Source organism: Acytostelium subglobosum, assembly GCF_000787575.1.
Source record: "Acytostelium subglobosum LB1 DNA, scaffold: scaffold26, whole genome shotgun sequence".
Lineage (NCBI taxonomy): Eukaryota > Evosea > Eumycetozoa > Acytosteliales > Acytosteliaceae > Acytostelium > Acytostelium subglobosum.
In genome coordinates this window covers 117,162-139,161 of record NW_012236507.1, presented here as the reverse complement: position 1 = coordinate 139,161, position 22,000 = coordinate 117,162, and the positions used below count along the sequence as shown (strand labels likewise).

The 22,000-nt window shown below is 45.2% G+C and overlaps 8 protein-coding genes across 8 annotated transcripts; 5 read left to right on the top strand and 3 right to left on the bottom strand.

Annotated features, from left to right (window-relative positions):
* Window positions 1-652: 652 nt before the first annotated feature.
* Window positions 653-4,406, top strand: SAMD00019534_102140 (hypothetical protein; the record flags this gene model as incomplete). The annotated part of the gene is made up of 6 exons (XM_012894465.1): window positions 653-1,001; window positions 1,082-1,218; window positions 1,286-1,432; window positions 1,521-2,036; window positions 2,108-3,913; window positions 3,975-4,406. The coding sequence occupies 6 exons, from the start codon at window positions 653-655 to the stop codon at window positions 4,404-4,406; spliced, it is 3,387 nt and encodes a 1,128-aa protein (XP_012749919.1).
* A 265-nt stretch (window positions 4,407-4,671) lies between these two features.
* SAMD00019534_102130 (hypothetical protein) lies at window positions 4,672-5,069 on the top strand (the record flags this gene model as incomplete). The annotated part of the gene is made up of 3 exons (XM_012894464.1): window positions 4,672-4,709; window positions 4,783-4,805; window positions 4,885-5,069. 3 exons carry the CDS (start codon window positions 4,672-4,674, stop codon window positions 5,067-5,069), a joined length of 246 nt encoding a protein of 81 aa, XP_012749918.1.
* A 1,040-nt stretch (window positions 5,070-6,109) lies between these two features.
* On the top strand, window positions 6,110-8,474 carry SAMD00019534_102120 (hypothetical protein; the record flags this gene model as incomplete). Its single annotated transcript, XM_012894463.1, has 6 exons — window positions 6,110-6,321; window positions 6,409-7,357; window positions 7,433-7,589; window positions 7,654-7,866; window positions 7,939-8,226; window positions 8,290-8,474. The coding sequence occupies 6 exons, from the start codon at window positions 6,110-6,112 to the stop codon at window positions 8,472-8,474; spliced, it is 2,004 nt and encodes a 667-aa protein (XP_012749917.1).
* A 193-nt stretch (window positions 8,475-8,667) lies between these two features.
* On the bottom strand, window positions 8,668-10,470 carry SAMD00019534_102110 (hypothetical protein; the record flags this gene model as incomplete). The annotated part of the gene is made up of 1 exon (XM_012894462.1): window positions 8,668-10,470. The coding sequence occupies one exon, from the start codon at window positions 10,468-10,470 to the stop codon at window positions 8,668-8,670; it is 1,803 nt and encodes a 600-aa protein (XP_012749916.1).
* Window positions 10,471-10,777: 307 nt separating this feature from the next.
* SAMD00019534_102100 (hypothetical protein) lies at window positions 10,778-12,807 on the bottom strand (the record flags this gene model as incomplete). Its single annotated transcript, XM_012894461.1, has 2 exons — window positions 10,778-12,002; window positions 12,080-12,807. The coding sequence occupies 2 exons, from the start codon at window positions 12,805-12,807 to the stop codon at window positions 10,778-10,780; spliced, it is 1,953 nt and encodes a 650-aa protein (XP_012749915.1).
* A 1,495-nt stretch (window positions 12,808-14,302) lies between these two features.
* Window positions 14,303-17,710, top strand: SAMD00019534_102090 (hypothetical protein; the record flags this gene model as incomplete). Its single annotated transcript, XM_012894460.1, has 2 exons — window positions 14,303-14,371; window positions 14,456-17,710. 2 exons carry the CDS (start codon window positions 14,303-14,305, stop codon window positions 17,708-17,710), a joined length of 3,324 nt encoding a protein of 1,107 aa, XP_012749914.1.
* Window positions 17,711-18,307: 597 nt separating this feature from the next.
* SAMD00019534_102080 (hypothetical protein) lies at window positions 18,308-18,751 on the top strand (the record flags this gene model as incomplete). The annotated part of the gene is made up of 2 exons (XM_012894459.1): window positions 18,308-18,403; window positions 18,482-18,751. The coding sequence occupies 2 exons, from the start codon at window positions 18,308-18,310 to the stop codon at window positions 18,749-18,751; spliced, it is 366 nt and encodes a 121-aa protein (XP_012749913.1).
* Window positions 18,752-18,812: 61 nt separating this feature from the next.
* Window positions 18,813-21,824, bottom strand: SAMD00019534_102070 (hypothetical protein; the record flags this gene model as incomplete). The annotated part of the gene is made up of 3 exons (XM_012894458.1): window positions 18,813-20,062; window positions 20,332-21,138; window positions 21,212-21,824. The coding sequence occupies 3 exons, from the start codon at window positions 21,822-21,824 to the stop codon at window positions 18,813-18,815; spliced, it is 2,670 nt and encodes an 889-aa protein (XP_012749912.1).
* Between the last annotated feature and the right edge of the window lie 176 nt (window positions 21,825-22,000).

The following is a 22,000-nucleotide window of genomic DNA, read 5'->3' as shown; positions in this document are numbered from 1 at the left end:
TCGGAGAAGACCTATACCATCAAATGTCAGAGTTGGCTTATATTATGTCCAGTTGTCATGATCTAGGAGTTTGTATTCTCCTATTCCTAACTGGGACACTCTCCAAGTCCACCAACTTCTTCCCTGGAATTGGATCACCTGGTGAACTCCTCAAACCACTCTAATTTGATGATATGAACACCTTACATGGCAAAATGATTAGCTCCAATCCTTGTCCTCGAACTTTTGTCCAACTTAACCATTTTAAGATCACTCATCTAAGTCAGGACTTAGATGGTTCTCCAGTACACCTCTATCTCTATTACAATACCTTTATAATATTCTCGTCAATCACTACCAACATGTTGACTTTGAAAGTAATCCGGAAGAGGTATCTAATATTCTTCGTCGTAGTTTGAACATAAAGATCAAATCGGGAATCGATCACTAGTCCCACACCAATGAAATTATTGAACTTCAATTTCCAATAAATTGAATTAATTTCAAATTGAAGGAATGTCTTCACGAAGTTGATTTAGGCGCGAACACTTGACTTTCAATATCATTTGTGTTGTTGCCTCCTATTACATACATAAGTATACTTTTATATATATATATTCATTTAAACGAAAGTCAACATCATTGATTGAGTAACGTTACCTGACAAAGAAACATGTCTGAAACAAAGTCAACATCAACTAGTACATCATCGACGACATCGACAGCAGCAGGAGGAGCAGCATCGAATGGAACTTCAACGACGGCTGCTTCAAACGCAAAGATAGAGAGCAAGGTATTCCATGCTCGTTTAAAGTGCATCTACGACTCATGGGACAATGCTGAGAATGAGCCCTTTTGGAAGGGTGCCGATGCCCTGGTGTTGGCACTCGGTCAGCCAGACGACGAGAACCCATACCAAAAGGTTGTAATGCTCCAATCATGGCTCTTTGGCTACGAGCTACGTGATACCATCGTTGTCTTCCTCAAGAAGAGCGTTCACTTCCTTTCAAGTCAGAAGAAGAGTAAGCATCCCAGTTTAAATGAACGAGTGAGCGAGTGTGTTGTACATGTTGACTGACTTCCCGAATGACCAATCAATCAGTTGCAATCTTTGAGGCAATTGAGAAACCAGAGACAGGCGAGGCCAAGCCATTCCACTTCCACACGATAAACAAAGCAGACAACAACAAGGCCAACTTTGAGGCTATATTGGACGATGTCAAGAAGTCAAAGTCAGGAGTAGGTATCAGATGGATAGATGGATGAACGAATGAATGTCCGTACTAACCATTCGAATGTTTCGTAGAAGAACCTAGGTGTCATACTCAAGGAGAAGTTCATTGGTGAGTTCGCCAGGTTATGGGAGGAGGCCATGGATGGCTCAGGCTTGAACAAGGTCGACATCACTCAAGGACTGTCCTCACTCCTTGCCACAAAGGACCCATTAGAGATTGTAAGATTCATTGACTAATTGATTAGGACGACGTGATGACAAGACGACAGGACAACTGACACCGCAATCATGTCACGTGACATCATAGAAAAACATCATATACTCGGCAAAGATCACTGATAAGGTGCTAAAGTCATTCTTGTTGCCAAGGATCGAGACGATCATTGATAAGGAGGAGAAGGCAACACATTCTGAGCTGACCAACTACACGCTCGACATATTCAACACACCAGAGAAGATCAGCACTCGTCTCACCAAAGACACAGTCGATTACGCCTACCTGCCCATCATTCAGAGTGGCGGTGTCTACGACCTCAAGTTCAACGCCACGTCCAACGACGACACTCTGCACTTTGGAACAATCGTCGTATCGCTGGGCTCGCGATACAAGGGCTACTGCTCCAACATTGCCCGTACCTACTTTATCGATCCCGTCGAGGAGCAACAGTCCAACTATGCACTCCTCCTCAATGTGCTCAACACCATCATCAAGAACCTAAAGGTTGGCGTCAAGTTCAACCAGGTCTACGAGAAGGCCACTCAGTTTATCGAGCAACAGAAGCCTTCAATGCTCAAGTACTTCCTAAAGAACTGTGGTTATGGTGTAAGTATGAATGATTGATCGAGGGAGCGCGACAATAGTATACTAACGACGATGATGATGATAATGAATAGATTGGTCTTGAGTTCCAAGAGTCATTTGCTGCATTCAGCGCAACAAACCAAAAGGTTATCAAAGCAGGCATGGTCTTTAACATTGTGGTTGGCTTCCAGAATGTTGAGGCCGAGAAGTTCAAGGACGAGAAGTCAAAGGTGTACTCAATGATGTTGTCCGATACGGTGTCGATCGATGAGGAGTCCAAGGTGTCAGTGCTAACGAGCGAGTCTGGCAAGAAGTCATCCGACGTCTTTTACTTTATCGAGGACGAGGCCAATGGCGACGTGGACGAGCTCAGCACCAAGGACCCGTCGTTGATTCTCGAGATGACCGACGACCTCAAGGCCATCTCTGGCAAGAAGAGAGACATCAAGAGAACGGTGGAGGAGAAGAGAAAGGACCATCAATCATACCTGGCCCAGAAGAAGCTCGAAGAGACAGAGGCCAGAATCAGGGCCATGGAGAACAAGGGTGACAATACAGGCTCAAAGCAGGCCTTCCTCGACGACTACTCGAGCGTGGACAACAAGTTGGAGCTCTACGCCAATGGCACACAAGGCTACCCTGCCGAGGTCGTCAAGAACAAGATCACGATCGATCAGAAGAAGGACTCAATCCTGCTTCCAATCTACGGCTACATTGTGCCATTCCATATCTCGACCATCAAGAACGTGTCCAAGATGGAGGAGTACCTGCGTATCAACTTCAACAACCCCAACTCGTACACACCCGAGCAGAGGGAGACCATCCCCCATCAGCTTATGTTCATCCGCGAGGTCACCTACCGTATCCTGGACGCCAAGTCGCTGAACAACTACCTTCGTCTCATCAAGGAGATGCGCAAGCGAGTGACATCGCGCGAGTCTGAGAACAGAGAGAAGAGCACACTGATTGCCCAGGAGAAGCTGATCCTGACCAAGGGCCGCATCCCCAAGCTGTCCGATACATCAGTGCGTCCAACTCTTTCGGGCCGTCGTTCGCTCGGCAACCTTGAGGCTCACGAGAACGGTCTGCGATTCACCCCAACTGGCAACAAAGACAAGACACCCATCGACATCCTGTACAAGAACATCAAGCACGCGCTCTTCCAGCAGGCCGACCAGGAGTCCACCGTGTTGGTTCACTTCCATCTGCATAATGCGCTGATGATCGGAAAGAAGAAGTCCAAGGACGTCCAGTTCTACTCGGAGATCTCTGAGATGTCGCAGTCGCTCGACATGAACAGCCGCTCGATGAACGACGAGATGGACGAGGAGGTGAGAGAGCGCGAGTTCAAGAAGAAGCTCAACAACGAGTACCAGGCATTTGTCAAGCGTGTCGAGGAGATTGTGCCCGGTGGCTTTGAGTTTGACATACCCTACCGCGACCTGGCCTTCTACGGTGTGCCCAACGTCACCACCGTCCTCCTGCAACCCAGTGTCCAGTGTCTGGTCAACCTGCTAGAGACGCCCTTCTTTGTACTTACGCTGGACGAGCTGGAGATTGCATGCTTTGAGCGTGTGAGCCGCAACCTGCGTAACCTAGATCTGGTCTTTGTCTTTAAGGACTTTACACGTGTGCCCATCCGTATCAGCACCATCCCCAGAGAGTACTTTGAGCACATCAAGGAGTGGCTTGACCAGTGCAACATCAAGTTCTACCTGTCCGAGAGGAATCTCAACTGGAAGAAGATCATGCAAGAGATCAATGCAGACCTCAGACAATGGAATGAAGATGGTGGATGGTCTTTCCTTGAGCCCGATGGATCATCTGACGATGAGGAAGATGATGACGACGAAGACTATGTTCCATCAGAAGATGAATCAGATGTGTCCAGTGATTATGTATGTATTTCAATCAATCCCAAAATCAATCAAACACTAACACTTGGCTATACCGATATAGTTGTCCTCTCAATCATCACTATCATCAGACTACTCTGAGGAGGAGCCAGAGTCATCTGGCGACGACTGGGAGGTGTTGGAATCAAAGGCTGCGGCCGAGGACAGACGTTCAAACTATGAAACAGTTAATGGTGGCAGTGGAGTGGTCGATAGCAACAACAAGAGAAAGAGAGATCTGCCTCCTCCACCAAAGAAGACCACTGGTCCTTCATCATCCTCCTCCTCCTCATCCAAGCCAAGCAGCTCCTCATCATCATCAGCTACAAGACCATCAAAGCCCAGCAGCAGCAGCAGCAAGACTGGCAGTAGCAGCAGCAAACCAAGTAGCAGCAAGCCAAGTGGCAGCAGCAGCAAACCAAGCAGCAGCAGCAGCAAGTCAAGCAGCAGCAAGACAAGCACCACTAGTACATCATCATCATCTAAAAAGAAATAATAACAATAATAATTAAACAATGTTATATCAGTTCAGTTAGGTACCTTAATCCATGTGTTCCAGTTGACATGGAACTTTGGATGTTTGATCAAAATTCGTGAGTCCAAACACATAACCCACGTTAATATTTGAAGTTGCATTCGGCTCATTGAATGATCAGATTCATTACATCCCTCCCGCCTTTGTACATATAATAATATAAACAATCTTTGCATTCATATCAACTAATTACAAGTTGATATATTATACACATATATAGACAAGAATGGTATTCGGCAAGCCTCAAGATCCTGATATGACAAAGTATGTTTAATCACATTATGTGATCACTCTCGTTTCACTCATTTACTAACACACGATATGAACTTACCTTTAGGTTGTTAGATAAGAAGATGAATGGTATATATATATTGGAGCGAGCAGCATTACTATCGATCGCGATCAAACTCGACTAACACTCAATCAATCAATCATATAGTTAAACTGAATGGAAATAGACAGGTTGTTGGAATACTGCGAGGATTTGATGCATTCATGAACATTGTTTTAAAGGATACAGTAGAGGTAGTGTCACCGACAGAGTCACATAACATTGGTATGGTGGTGATCAGAGGCAACTCAATCGTCATGATGGAACCATTGGAAGCATATATGGGCAAATAAACCTCATACTATAGCAGCATAGCGATAATCATACACATTCATTCATTCATTCATTGATTGATTATTGTCATGCTGTTTAACGACAACATACACGAAGAATAAGAATAAGAAGAAGAAGAAACAGATCATAAACAGTAGTAGCAACATGGACAAAGGAAGGAAGGAAGGAAGGAATCAATGAATGCAATCATAGTGTCGAACCATGTGTTTGGTAGATTAGGCCTTGATCTAGACATGATTAACTACTACATAGACAGACACAAGCAGTACATTCATCATTGACCATGGTCAGTCATTAGTGCATAAGCTCAGTTCAGTACAGACTCGCTGAACCAATGACGACACCAAACTTGTCGTCGAACACAACAGAGATAGAAAGAGTTAGACTTGAGAATGATACCATTTTAGGCAATTTTATAGATTGTTGTTGTTGACACTCATATTATTGTTTTGTTGTTATAATAATGCTTTAGTGTTTACAACATCGCGATGTTGACCATCTTTGTTGTCTTTTGGTTGGTCTGCAATGCAAGACCTGCCTTCATCCACACCCCACCCCTTCCCTACCCTACCCCTACACACCACCAACCTTTGTCCGACCGACCACCATCCACCCCACACACTACCTCCGCATACACAACACACAAGAGAGATGAGTGTACACACACAAACAAGATGAAGACCAAGGGGTTTTATTTGGATTGAGAGAGAGAGAGAAAGGACCAGACAACGGATCCTCCAAAGGATTCCTCGATTAGACTCCACACTCACACCTACAAGTACAGCTTGGGGTCATGACCCTGGTTAAGGAGATTAAAGTAATAACTCAAACAACATGAATAATAGATAGATAGATCTAAAGACCCAACAAATATATATCTTATCAAATTTTAACAGACACGTCATCATCAAAGATCATTCATTTAATCAATCAATCACATTCAAACAATCATATATATCAAACAGATAAAGATACAGATATATTTAAACAGATACAGTTTGATAAATTTATATTATTTACAAAAAACAACAGATTATAGATGAGCCAAGAGTACACGACCGACATTGAGCCTGGCACGCTCATTGAAGCCACTTGGTCGTGGGGCCTAATCTTGGCCTCTTACTTGGTCAGTGTAATGGGCTCCTATACCTACTTCCAAGTGTTGGATCAATATCCAACTGCCCGTGGCTGGATGATGAAAGAACTCTATCTTGCTCTGGCATCAATAACATTAGGTGGTTGTGCAATTTGGTATGTTCCACTCATTCCCTCAATCATTCAATCATTCAATCATTCAATCATTCAATCAATCAATCAGTGACTAACACCAACATTTAGGAGTATGCACTTTATTGGAATGATGGCATGTGGATTCCCTATTCCAATCAGTTATGATATAACTATTACTGTATTGTCTGGATTGGCGGCTATTGTTGCTGCACGTCTTGGATTAGTGATGCTGACCAATAACTTGCCGGCATTCATTACAAACACACTTCGTATTGGCAAACCATTGATATATTTCCAACAGCCATTGGATATGGCACCGACTTCATCACTAAAGAATTCATCATCGTCCGAGATACAACAACCATCACTGGTCTCACCAGATTGCATCAGCATGTCCAACTTCATGTCGCCTCACGAGCTCAACACGTCCACCAACTCACTCCCACCCGACCCCTTCTCCACCGAACAAGAGGTCACCATGCGCTTCCTTCAGTCGGACCGCGAACGTGAGCGCCAAAGAGAGCTGTCCGATCTCAATCCACTTCGCGACACAACCGACACAGGATCAAACGATGACGGCACTCACTCACAAACTGTTTCACTTGATGTAGAGTCATTAATTGAAGACAGTTTTGCGATAGATTTGTTCAGGGATGAGATGGAGACTATGCTGATACCAAAGCCACACCAACAATGGGCAACATATAGAGCATTCGATAGGAACTTGGTACTTCGTCTAACATTCGGCGCACTCTTCATGGCCATTGGTATCTTCTCAATGCATTACTCTGGCATGTCTGCCATGCGTATGAATGCTGTGGCACATTACAACATGGGTATGATCGTGTTGTCTTTCATATTCGCATGGATCGCGTCTGCATTGTCACTGTACATATCACTGTTTGGAACATCCAGTAACCACGTTCAGCACCTCATGGCATCACTGGTCATGGCGATGGCCGTATGTCTTCTACATTACACTGGAATGTTTGCAGTAACATATCATTACATGGACATGGGTTACGACAAAAGCAACAGTAATCTATTCATTGCATTTGTAAGTGTTACATTGTCCATTGAAATACTTATACCAATACTAATCCCCATTCTTTTATTTGTTGGTCAATCACAGGGTATATCAATGTTCAGCTTGATATTATGTTTCTTGCTAATTGGAGTCACATCGATTGCTCACCAAAGAGTTAAAGACAAGTTGTTAAAGTTATCATCAGCATTGACCAAAGAGAAGATGAAGTCAGACTCTTTGATCAACTCAATCTTCCCATCTGGTAAGCCCATTCAATCAATCAACCTATTGATCAATCACTAATACTTAATCCAATTATATACTAGCAATCATATCAAGAATGAAACAAGGTGATATACATATTGCAGAGGAATGTCCTGGCATTACAATTATATTCGCGGACATTGTAGACTTTACTCAAATGGCACCAAAGTTCACTCCAAAGGAATTGGTAACCATGTTGAATAGACTATACTCACTGTTTGATGATCTATCAGAATCGATGAACCTGGAAAAGATCAAGACAATAGGTGATTCATGTATGTTAGATCAATCGACCAACTTGGATCGAATCCACAACTAACTAACAAACAACAACATCAATCCACTAGATATGATTGTTAGCGGCCTTAAATGGCATTGTGTAGATTATAAGTTTGTGTCTCCAGACTTGCTGGAGGACATGGACGAGAACGATGAAAACCAGCGTACAATATTCCACGCCAACAAGGCTGTTATATTTGCATCCAAACTGTTGGAGATGGTGGAATACTTTAATCAAAAATATGGATACGATCTACATCTTCGAATCGGTATCCACACTGGTGATGCTATAGCAGGCATCATTGGTAAGAAGAGATATTCATTCGATATATGGGGAGATGCCGTTAATATTGCCAGTAAGTATAGGATTGGTAGTCCACTCAATCATTCAATCACTAACTCTATCAATCATTACTTAGGTCGAATGGAAAGTTCTGGCTTCCCCAATAAGATATGCGTAAGCGAGTCAACCTTCTCATTGTTGAAGAGAAAGAGCTCATTCCAGAAGTACTGTATGGACATCAAGGGCAAGGGTAACATGGATGTGTATGTATTGGACCCGATCCATCAGTCTCCTGATCACTCTGGCCAGGCCATCTCATGATAATCAATGCTCTGTTGTGTCTGCAGCAGAGCAAATGGCGGTTGAGTATCCGAGACAGTTCGCCGCAATGACCTCGAGGTGACAATTGTCATGTATTATTTAACAGAGATATAAAAGAGTATAGCGTGTAAGAGAGTGAGAGTAGAGAGTGCCGTTCTCTCTCCAAGTTTATTGTACATGTATTGTATGATGATTACTGGATTCTTGAGTAGAACTTGTATTGCTTGTTCTTTCTGTAGTAGATAAAGACGATGGTTAGGACGATGGTGACCACCAGCAAGGGGATCATGACGGCCAACAAGATGATAAAGTCCTTGCCAGCGCCAGAAGGGTGTCCAAGACCCTTCATAAACAGCTCGATGGAGTAGGCCTCCTCCTTGTACTCTAGCGTTGTGAAATTGCTCAAAGATGGATCGGCAACAATCGTTGAGAAGTTGCCATAAAAGTCGATCTGTGTTGACATCAGCTTGTAAGTCTGGTCGTCGGCGTCGTTGAGTTGGGGTGCGGACACGTTGTACTTGAACGTTCCGTTCATCGCAATGCCATTGAGCACGGTTAGCGCATAGTGGTTGGTGTTGGGGGCAATGCCATCGATCTGGAGCAGCGAGTCGTAGCCGATAAAGTCGATGTAACCTTGAATGTTCAACGACTGATCGGCCTGGATCTCAATGGTACCATTGGAGATAACGTTGCCTCTGATCACTGCATTGGTCTGGACGACAATCTGGCCGGTATTGAACAGCTTCCATATGAAGAGAAGTGGCTTCTCGACCAGGTTGAGCACCGATCCCTCGTGTGGATGTTGGATGTAGTTGCCCTGCTCACAGGTGAGGTTGCGATGGATGTATACCTGTCCATAGGCTTCGATGCAGAGTGTTGGAGAGAGGTGGTGTTGCACGTCGAGTGTGGCGCCAGGCAGTACAACCACCTGACCGTTGAAGTCGAACCAGTTGGCAAAGACTACAAAGCCGCCAGTCTGCAGGACAAATGTGTCGATCTTGTTGTATGGCTCTGTCGTGTTGATCGCTGTGATGGTTGCGTTGTTGACGTTGAGGAAGTTGTCTCCGTATCCAATCAGGAGTTGGGTTGTGATGGTTTGGCTAAGGAAGCCACCAATGGTAAATGTACTGTTTTTATCGATAAAGATCGAGGAGAGGGTGGGATCGGCAGGCGCGGCCAGGTAACGGATCGATGATTGGCCATTGTTCACAGTGATCTTGGAGTATACATCAATGTTGGCGTTGCTACAGGCTAGATTACCGACGGTGAGTAGGGACGACTCTTGGAGGAACAGGTCGACAACTGTGGTTGAACCAAGCATGGAGTTGCTGGTACCATTGAGGTAGAGTACGTTGAAGTTGCCCTTTCCCGTCGATCCCAATGATATCTGTGTAAGATTGGCTGTGCCTAGTACCAACAACGTGGCGAAATCATCAACATTAAGCGTGCCTGTTGAATTAATGTTTAGAGCAAACAGTGACGATTGGTGGAATAGTGTCACGGTCGAGCCTGTGCCAATTGTTAGCGTGTCGTTGATCACCGAGTTGATCATTGAGCTGTCACCCAATACGACTGAAGCGCCCTGTTCGACGTTGATGGTAGGTGCACCCAAGAAGGAGTTGCCAGCAAGCGAGACTTGAATCGAATTGAATGTGATCTGGCCTGCATCGGACGTTAGCGAAGAGCTTGAGTTGAAGGCGAGGATGGAGGTTGAAATGCCCGTGCATATAAAGTTGGAGACGGTGACGTTGGTGAGGATCTCAAGTTCGAGACGCGTTGTCAGGGCACTCAGATCAACAATGAATGTATACTGCTCTGGATTGGTCAGTGCATTGGGATCGTCCCATACACTAGCATCTGTGAATGGTTGACAGGTCTGTGTTGCAACACAAGGTGCTGTCAACACAAAGTGTGTAGTCTTTTGTGCAGCAATCACTTGTAGTAGCAATGTTGTTGCCACTAGGAATAGTAGTAGTGGTGATATATGTTTGATCATTCTTCTCTCTGTCTCTATATATATTGTAATTATATATATAAATATATATGTTATATGTGTTTTGTATGATGTTGAACGGATTGACAAGTGAAGGCTAAAGTGCGATTGGTGTGGTCCTTGACACCAAAGGTGGGAATAAGTGTCACACATCATCATCTTCGTCGAAATATCTGTTCGCGCGAACAAAGAGATAGAAGGAGATAACAATAGCATTGATGTATACATACGTTCATTCATTATCATTATCTAATATAACTTATATCTTTATTATTAGTTGGTAAGTAAATGTAATGACATTAACTTATAACTACTTCTCATAACAGTTATGTTGCCATAGTGATTGTGAAGCAGGACCTTTAACACTTCCATCTAGACTCATGTACTCATAGTCAAAGTATACATTGAATGTGTATAATCGCATATGACCAAGATGTACACTGTTGAACTGTCTACATATATATCTACCGAGTTCCAGACGTAATGGATCAGAATTGACTTGATTATATCCATTCTCCCAGTACTTGAACCATCGATGGTTGCCATACGTTGTGTCGAATGGCTTTGGCTTATCATGATTGACATCGTGGTTGATGTGACCCGTGTGCAACTTGTGGAATGCATTGTTCTTGAACAACTCTATATGTGTGCCATTGTCGGTGGTACCGTGAATCGAGTGCCACCAATGCATCTTGGGCGGCGATGGACTGAACATGTGCCAGCCTTGGTCGAAGCGGATGACGAATGCCGCTCTCTGCCAAGCCACACCCCAATAGGGGATACGATGTGAGAAGATATTCAGATTGTAGCCAAGAACCAAGTAGAAGAGTAGTGCACATATCACATTGGAGACGATTGAGCCGGCACGAGAGTATCCACGATTGGATGTTCGACGACGAATGTAGAGCGATTGTTTCCTGGAGAGTGCCTGAGTCTGCTTACCACGTTGATTGAAGAACTGTACAATGCGAGACATTACTGAACAGAATGTATGTGGTACTCTAGAGCATGTCCATGATAACCAGAACAACAATGGAGACTTGCTCATAAGTAGGTTCAAAGCGGAAAAGTTCTTTCGTCGGATACCATTGTGATCAATGGCCACTAACCAATCATCTCCAAATGTACCAGTATTCTGCTCACCAACGGTCATTGATGGCTCATCAGTTGCGATCTGCTCCAGAGGAGAGTAGGTTGCACACGATGGCAACACAAAGAACGTCTTCATGATGAGAGTAGTGTACTGACTAAGTGGCGACTGGGTGTTGAAATAGATATGCAAAGGACGTTGTCCCTTCATCAACTTGTTCTCGATCCATCCAAATGCAGTGTCCCATACGAATGGAGGCATGTTGATTGCCTGTGCAAAGAATGTAACCCAGAAGAATAGACCAAGCTTCAAGAACAACACGAATCCAAGATGCATTGCCATAAATCCAAGTGCTCCAAGAAAGCGGCAGTAGTCAGTGTAGAATGGTGATATGTACAACATTGGACCAATCAACTCCCATTTTGCAACTGATACTGTTAGTAACCTATGCATATATGAATGATTGATTGAATTAGTTCAATTAACTAGCAGGCCTACAGTTGGTTAATCATCCAATATTACCTAAGAGTAGCCCTCCATGGTAGAACCATTCGAGCAATATCCGTCTGGAAATAGTCAAGACTGATAGCGTAGAAGGTTGCATCACCAGTCTTCCACTCCTCACCCGACTTGTGGAAGAATGATGCAATGTACATGCAGGACATTTGAAGGAGAACACAACACGTTGCCATGGATATGTATCGATATCGATCTGGATTATTATGTTGCTTCCTCGGTGTATGTACCGTCGGTTGTGCCAAAAGTGGATTCCCAACGTGATCATCATTGCTGTCAATCTGGATCGTGGCGTCCGAAGTCTGAATATCGCCACTAGATGAACGAACTGAAGCGGCAGCGGGGCCAGCGGTGGTAGCTTGGCGATCCTCATCCTTATGTTGGTTGGTGTTGATAAATGACCATTTGTCAACAGAGAAGAACTCGGCCGTTGGCAAGAATATTGCAAAGAACAACATGATTCGGAAGTAGACATCGCCACTGTGACCAATCACACCGACATAACCTTGAAGCGACGCTGTCATTGCCCAGGTCAGTGCAGACATACTCTTGGTGCGATATCCAATCAGCATGAAGAATGCAAACATCGTGTGGATTAGGAACAATGCCAATTGTCCATACCAACTCGAGTTGATGAGATGGATTGGGAAGAAGTAGTTGGAGACATAGTGTGACACCAATAACTTTCGCGGGAATACTCCTTCGTCGGTATAGTGCACTGTCAAATCAGTCATTCGCTCTATATTATCTCCAATGACACATAATGCCATCAGTACTCTAAAAAGTGATATGGATCGCAAGTCCATTCCTCCCATCATCACTATTCTTCTCCACACCTTTGAAGGTGTTATCGATATGGATGGGATTATTCCATTTGATAATTTATAGCTAGCTGGCTGTTTTCCAACAGAAGTCTGAGCAGTCGCAAATCCCATCTTTGCTGGACACTAAATTATTTAAGGTAAATATTATAATAATAATTATTTGATTATAATAATATTAATCTGTCATTCAAAATATTTATATATTATAATAGATAGATAATAGATAGTATTTAAGTAGTTACCAATGTATATGGAATCTATGTATTGTCCTACAAGTGACACTCTTGAACATTGACATGTTGACATGTTGGATTTACAAAGATATATCAGTGAAGTGTGAACACACTCACATACACTCACATACACACACATATTCATTATCTCTATCTATCCCACACCACAAATCATACAGATAATAACGACTCACATACACACACATACACACATGGTGTGTTGTATTGATTTGGAAACATATTATGTGACTTGAATGACCGACAGATAAATATTATAATAAGTTATTAGAGTATTAATGGATTGGAAGTGGCCATAGGTATGATGGTGTTGAGTTCATCAATCGATCGAAACAAACAAAGTCTGATGAGATCGTCGATCCGGAAAACATTGTGGTCCTTTGATTAGATGCCCCAATTGTGGAGCTTGAGGCTCATCTGCAAAGTTTCGATCTGCGTGTGTGTATGCAAACAAACATTTGTTGGGTGGACTCACCAAAACAAAACAAAACAAAGTCAACAACAGAGACTTTGATCAAAAAACATTCATTCTTTCATTCATCCCCAACAAAGATACTTTATTACTTTGTACGAGTTATTGGGTCATTGTGCATTTGGTGTGTTTACAACGCAACAAAAAAGACAAGACAACTTGTCTTGGGACCAACAACAATACGGTCCATCTTCAATCAGCACCATCACAGTCATTGTCAGCATCATCAACAACAACACAAGTAGTCACATTCAAATAACCAAAGCCCTCCCTCCTTTTTCTTTGTATCACTACCAAACAAATATATAATCAATCATACAGATACACACTCACACAATCATACACAAGGCAGTCAATACCTTTTCGTTCGGTTTACCCCCTACAATCACATCACTACTCACCCACACTCACATACATCACTACTCAATTCAATCATTCGAGTGAATTGTAAAGGATACCCGTCAACCTATCTTCTATCTATCTCCTACTTATAATAATAATCAATTACTACATAGTACATCATAATAATATTCGTACCATATAGCAATCAAACAATCAATCATCCAATCACAATCAATCAATCAATCAATCAATCATTCATTCAACCCCCTTGTAATACTACTCACAATCACTCATATCCTTGATTGAACAACCAATACTAAATATATAAATATAATCACAAATGGCGACCGCAACCAACCAAACTGCCAACGAAGAGATAATGAAGCTCTGTAACACAGTTGCCTCAATCGTATGTTTCCAGACAATGGGATTATTCCAGACTCAATCAAGGCCTAACCCCACTCCCCCACTCACACATATTCAATCAATCCAGGATGGCTTGGAACAATTCGCCAAGGCATCAGAGAGGGGCGCGAGCTCACTTCGAGACATAAAGAGATACTTTAAGATGCGAGCACAAGTGGAAGAGGAATACTCACGCAAACTGGCAGCTTTGGCAAAGTTTGAGCCAAGTGTCCAGAGTGGATGTATGAGTGCCGCCGTGATGGACGTCTGGACAAATATACGCCAGTCGGCATCGTGGGAGGCCACCTACCACGAGACAATGTACAACAATATCAACGAGTCCATCGTTGACTCTATCGACACTCTGCTGTCCAGCATCGAGAAACGCAACAACACGCTTATGACCGACGTCCACAAGAACTTCCACTCATACAGCGACGCCGTTGGGAAGCTGCGGAAGTCGCGCCAGGCCTGCGAGCGATCGATCAAAGAGATGATGAATGACTCGGCCACGGCGGCCACCAGCGGAGGCGCGGGCCAGGCATCAGGCGACACACAAAAGATCAATAGACGCGTGCTCAAGCAGAGCCAGGACGCGATCAAGATCAACAGAGAGCACCGCGAGTTGGTCAGCGAGACGAACAAGGTGCAGGCCAATCTCTACGGCAAGGTGATCCCGCACGCCATTGCCGACCTGTATCGCATCGAGGTGTATCGATCACACATGCTCAAGCAGTATTTTAGCAAATTTGTCAACATGGTCAGTCTGCCCACGTACCAGGGCGAGCTGGCACAGTTGCGCGACAAGCTACAGACAATCAACGCCGACAGCGAGGTGTCGGCCTACGTGCACCGCATCAAACTGTCAGTGAACCTCGACTCCAACCCGCGTCCATTCGAGGTGGTCGACTTTAATCGCGCACCTGGCAGCAACGCGTCGTCACGAGACGACCACGTGTCCATCCCCCTCATTCTCTCTCAGTACCACCATCACTCGTCCTCGTCCGAGGACCTCAAGAAGGACCTGATGAGGGAGATAAAGGAGCCCAAGGGCGATCACAAGAAGAAGCCAAGTTATCTCAAGCGATGGAGTACCAGCATCAACTTTAAAGCAGGTGGTGGCAGTAGTGGCGGTAGTGGAAACAAGCAACAACAGCAGGCACAGGCACAGTTTGGCGTGGCACTCGATCAGTTGATGGCCAGCCAGAAGCAATCACATCCCAATCTGGAGATCCCATTGGTGTTGGCATTGATCAAGAGAAGAATGATCAAGCTGGATGCGTTTACAACAGAGGGCGTGTTCCGCGTACCCTCGCGTCTAGTCGACATTGATCAGCTCAAGAAGCGTCTGGACGACGGCAGCTTCGACATGGAGCACGTGGACAATGTACATACCATCTCCTCGCTGCTCAAGTTATGGGTGCGCGAGATGCCCGAGCCCCTCATCCCCTTTGCCATGTACGACTCGTTCCTCGGCGCTGCAGACAATCACAACGAGCTGCTCGTCCAGTTCAACAAGATGCCTGCGATCAACCAGCGCGTGTTGTCATATGTGTTGGACATCATGCGCACTTGCGCCATCCCCGACAATGTCAAGCATACAATGATGAACCATGATAACCTGGCCACGGTCTTCTCGCCATCACTCATTCGCTCCAACTCGATGGAGCTGACCAACGCGATGGGAAACCTCTCCAAGGAGATCGCAGTCGTCAAGCTCATGCTCGAGTACGTGCCATCTATCTCGATTGATGACGATATTACAGCGGGTCGCAGGGAGAGCTTTAGTAGCAACAGCAGCAGCAGTGCCAGTGGCAGCAGTCCATTGCGCCCCGTACTCAACAACAGCCTGCTACCGGCTTCCTCCTCGCCCGTGCCTTCGTCACCACTGTCCATCAAGGCCAAGATCTCTAGCTCAGACAACTCTGTGTCGCCCCCATCGTTGTCGCCAAGATCCCCAAGATCGCCACCTGGGTCACCCGTATTGCCCTCTCCCATATCAATGTCGAGCGACTTGTCGACACAGAGTGGCGACAGCGAGCACTTTGAGACGATGTTGCTCCAGGAGTGTGTCAAGCAGCTGATTGAGGACTTCCACTCACAGATGATCCAGCTGTACTTTGACGTCACCATCAATGAAGCCACTTCATACTGCGCCATGACCATCTCCTACACGATCGTCAAGCTCTGTCGCTGGCTCGAGGACTTTGTAACCACGAACCTGGGCATCGCAAGTTACGAAGACGTGCAAGCCGAGATTGAGCGCAACAACTTCTCGTCACCACCCGCCGTCAACTTCAAGGTGCCTTCGTCCACACCAAACCTCGTGCCTTCCGAGCTGGTAGCGCGCATACCCGACCTGCTGCGTCGCTGGTTGCTCATCTTCACGGCAGTCGTCAATCACGCCAGCCACTACTTGTGCTACCTCGGCGGCATGGTCATTGCGTCGGGCACCAGCAACGAGCTGTTGCAGGCCACTCAGGAGTTCTTTGGTCGAAACAAGTTGCTGTCCATAGCTGATGTGTTGCAATCGTCGCACAACAATATCGATATCAACGCGTCGGAGAAGTTGATCCATGGCACCATCGAGATGTCCACCAGCTACATACCTGAGCACGTGTTGCTACAACTACAGCAACTGATACAGGAGCAAGAGTTGATGAAGCAGGCCGAGTACGAAGTCGAGAACATCATCACCAACCTCGAGGAAGAGGTACAGATTGATAGTGCCGACGAACAAATCTCGAGTTTGGACGTGGATGTTGATGTGGTTGGTACTTCCGCCGCGACTACACCTCTGGTCGCAATGGAGTTGTCACGTGAGAATCAAGAACTTCAAGTATTTGTCGAAGAGGATGAAGTCATCATCGTGCCAGAGCAACATCAACTGCACCACCAACATCAGCAACAACAGCAACAACTAGTACTACAACAACAACAACATGAACTTATCCGTCAGACAGCATTTGTGATGATTGATCAATTGAAGCTGAAGCGAGACAGATTGAACGCACAACAGAGTTGGAAGGAGGCGGACAAGGAACAACAGACAGTACTTTCAGCGATTGCCAAGCAGACACAGACCGTGAAGCTCAGCTTGGAGAGCCTTTGTGCGACGCTCGAGTTGAAGCTGCCGAAGCAGGAGCAGCCAGTGTTGGGCGAGAATGGCCAGACAGCCTTTGCAAGGATAGCAATCTTCACCAAGTGTTTCATCGATCGCTCCATAGTCATACTGCGAACGATTCTCTTTGCTCTGAGCAGCGAAATACCCAACGAGTTCAACAATCTCCTCATTGAAAGGTTCACTGAAATGAAGCAGCTGATGGACGGTGGACGTGTGTGATTGATCACCACGCGCAAGTATCGCGCTCGGACACCGACAACAGCCCAACACCCCAATCACGTGTTGTCAAACAAAGGGCCTACCAAGGCCCAGCACCCTACTTTTTTTTTGGGGGCACGTCACCAATCAGGATGGGCACCCATGCGGTGGCAATGAAACATGACTGACCTGTTGTAATGATTGAATGAATGAAACAGTCGTCCTATTATTAGGGATAAGATGTGCAACATGGCCACATCCGAGGCTACAACTTACCATCTCCCCCGCAGGGCGATGTTGATGAATCAAGGAAAACATCACTTGTATGCCCTGTGTCTTGTCCACCCCTGTTCCGATTCAGAACTTGAGTGACAATCAGGTGTTCACCTACTCGGGACTTGGACTTATTATCAATAGATGGGGCGTACACTTGTTCCTAATTAGGACCTCTGTGAAACAACTCAGATTTCCAATATTGATTGATCAGGTGGAGGGAGTCACATCTTCCATAGTCTTTAAAAGGACCATGGTCCTCTCATTCAATCATTCAATCATTCAATCAAATATTCACACTTAGTAATACTACTACTTCGACTACTTTTAATACACTTTCACATAATGTCCAACGTCAACAGCCATCTTAAAAACTGGAACATCGTTACTTCTGCCGCTGTCGTCACTGATCAGATGAACAACTCACCAACCACTACTCTGGTAAGTTCTCGCCACTCACTCCCACCCTACCAACCCTCCCATCACTCTCTAACTCCTACTCCTATTCAATCAATATAGTTGGTCTACTACTTTGGCACTGATGACTGTATTGGATGCCAACAGATCCATGGCTTCTTGGAGACACTCCCAGCTCAATTCCCAAATGCCATCTTCAACATGGTTGCCATGCCAAGTGATGCCCGTACCAACAACCTCTGGATGTCATTCCCAAATCTCTTCCCATGTGTCGTCCTATTCAAGAACTTCAAGGTTACCCAGAAGCAGCTTGCTTTCATCAATGGTGCCAACCCAGGTGGAATAACCAACATGATCCAGTCCCACTACTAAGGGCCTTATAAATACAGAAGAGATCTCTCTCTCTCTCTTGACCTATCTCTTTGATCAATCTTTATTCATTGTACACTTTCCTCTTTGGCTTCATCTTGAATGATATGACATCATGTAATCTTCTTCCTTTGAGTCTGCTTCTGATTAATACTGCCATGACTGCAGCCAGAATTGATGCTCCTACAATTGTACACACTACGATCACAGGTAGCTTCCAACGATCATTTGATTGAGTGCTGCTCTTGCCACCACATTGCTGTCCAGGATTATTGTCATCATCAGTTAACAAAAGTTGGAAGCTTGGATCAATTGTACATGTCTTGGTGAAGTATGGTACATGGATTGATGTCAACAATGTTGAGTTGGCGTCACCGGCTGTGCCAAGTGCACCGTATAGCATCGCGTTTGTTGTTGGATCTAAAAGCAAGACCTTGCTTCTAGTGATTCTGTCATTGACCAAGAGATACCTGGCGTAGCGAGCCGAGAGCACTGTGCCTCCAGACTTTAGCTCGAGCCATGAGGCTGATGAGGAACTACCTGGAGGACCATCCGAGTCAGTGGTCATTGGTGGCCTGCATTGTTGATCAGCCGCTGTTGATGTTGTAGCCATGATCACTTCAAGCATGTTGAGTTGGTTGGCAAACTTCCAGTCGCTAATCTCCACTGTGAACTTGATTGAACTGGCCGGGATGAATATGGACTCGCCGGCAAACTTGATTGTGGCGTTGTCCTTGTAGACGTCCATTTGCAGGTTGACTGAACAATTGTCATTGTCGAACGTGCCCTGGAACTGGTACGACATATTGTTGATCGATGGGGTGGTCTTCCATTTGATCGTGGACATGTTTAGCAATCTGATTTGGCGACCTTGTTCATCAGACTCGCGTAGGAATTTGATGTTGACCAAGTATGATTGGTCGTTGTTCGAGTTGCCAGATGGCAACACTGCCGTACCATTGCCATCAGCATGTGGTGGTGTCGGGTTGACCTCAGCCTTGAGAGAGCAGTTCTGTAGAGAGTAGCCGGTATTACATGTACATTGTCCATTGTTGGTGTTGCACAGTCCGTTGCCACTGCATGCTGGGGTGCCAGGACATTGTACCGTCTGCTTGTAATAAAAGATGTAGGCTACATTTGAGAGACCACCACATGTTACATTGATGGGTAGTGCCTCGTTGCCAATGGTCACACTGGCTGGGAAGTAACAAATGAACGTAGTTGAGTTGACAGGTTGTACTGGACTGCATTGTACATTGCCAATGGTCACCAAACTTATTCCAATGAAGTTCAATCCAATCACTGTTACCTCTCCTGGTTGATTATATTGAGTATTGGTATGGTAATCTATGATCACAGGGTCTGGGTCAAGGGCGAGGGTTAGGGTTAGGGTTAGGGTTGGGGTGGGAGTTTGGATGAGGCCAAGGGTGACTTACATGGTGTAGGTGGAATACCATAGATGAAGTTGAGACTGTATTGACCTTGAGTATTGGATAGGAGTATTCCAATGTTGATAGGTGATAGAGTTGGTTTTATGTTGAAAAATATGTAGTTATCTTGAGGCTGCCCGTTGGTGATGATACCAGTGTTGTTAATAATCTCGATTTGGTAAGAGGTCAATGGTAATGCAAGGCCATATATGGCGATTGTGAGGACACCGGCAGTAGTTGGCGTGGCCGTGGTATTCCAGTTGATTCGGAAGAAGTCAAGGAATGTGGTACCAGGTGTGATCGTGGAGTTCTGGAGAAGATAGGGGTAGGTCGTGTCGGACATGGACAAGACTCCTAGTGAGGCATCCAGAAGATTGAGTGTGTAGTAGGTGTTTTGTGATCCTTGTACTTGGGATGAGGTGTATGGTGCCACAATCTGCTTGCTAAATGGTCCTTCGCTGTAGACCATGTTGGTACCATTATAGTACATGCCCTCCACGACCATGGCTGCAGAGCTATATACTTGGCGTACAATGTCAAAGGAAGACTTTGTTGTTATGACTCCAAGGTATCGATTACCATCGTTGTATAACGCGATGGCACTAGTGTAGTTGAGGGGTATGTCGGACACGGAGAACACTGGTGGATACTTGGTAGTTGTGGACAACGAGTCTATGAAGCGACATCTGTTTGTGAGATGGGATACTCCATCCACATCGATAGTCACTGGGAACATTGATGTATACTGAATGGACCTCTCCAGTTGACATGACAAGTACTCATATGGTGTGGTCGTGTTGATCATCATCGTGTACAAGGACACGCCAAGGCATCTCACAACATTGGTCTGATCGCCAAAAGTTACACTAATCTTGCTGGCATCAGGTCCAAAGTTCTTTCCACGCAAGTACACAATGTCGCTCTTATTAAAGCTTGGCCAGATATCAGATATATGAGGGGCTGTTTGATTGATTGATTGTGAGTGAGTGAGTGGGTGGAATGATTCCAGATGTGGGTGATCATACAACCATACCTTCATATTGGAAGATTGATGTGGAGGTTCCAGCAACATGAGTTACTGTGAGGATATAGGTTCCGGCTCCAGGAGGTATCTTTGCGGTCATGTCGTTGGTGGATCCCAGTTCGATTGTGGTGTTGTCGCTCACACGAGTGAGCTTCTGTGTTGAGCTGTAGGAGTTGCTGATGGTGTCCAATGTGAACTGGAGAATGCCTCCAGATGTGCCAACAATGTTCTTTAGCATCAATGCTATGCGAGGAGGTGGCGCCACACAGACGTAGGGGAAACTCGAGGTAGCGGGCTGCGTGTCAAGGATGAAGACATCATTTTGCCAGCGGCCATACGGACGGCCACCCATCGCCGGTCGATTGACAGCCCACGGACAGTATTGTGTGCATGTGTCCAAACGTGTGTTGTACATCTGTTGTCTATAAAGAGTTGATGCCGAGTCATAATAGATATAGTCAAAGGTTATGCCACCGTCTACCGAGTCAATGCCCAACCACACCTGGTTGATGGACTTGGGCTTCAACAAGTTGTCGTATACCCATTTCTGTTCGAGCTCTGTTGACAATGTGGCCACATTATTACAGGCAAAGCCAGCGGAGGCCTGGACAGGAGAGTCCATTAAATTGTAATCATAGTTGTTGTAGGGGCATGTGATGGCAAGGTAGGTTGGCAACCAAGTTGACAGCAGTAGTAGTGGAAGTAGTAGTTGTATTATGTACATGGATGTATAAAGTTGATTGATTGACTTGAATGATTGACGCGAGGTCCTATTTGACCTCCACAATGTAAGTGTCT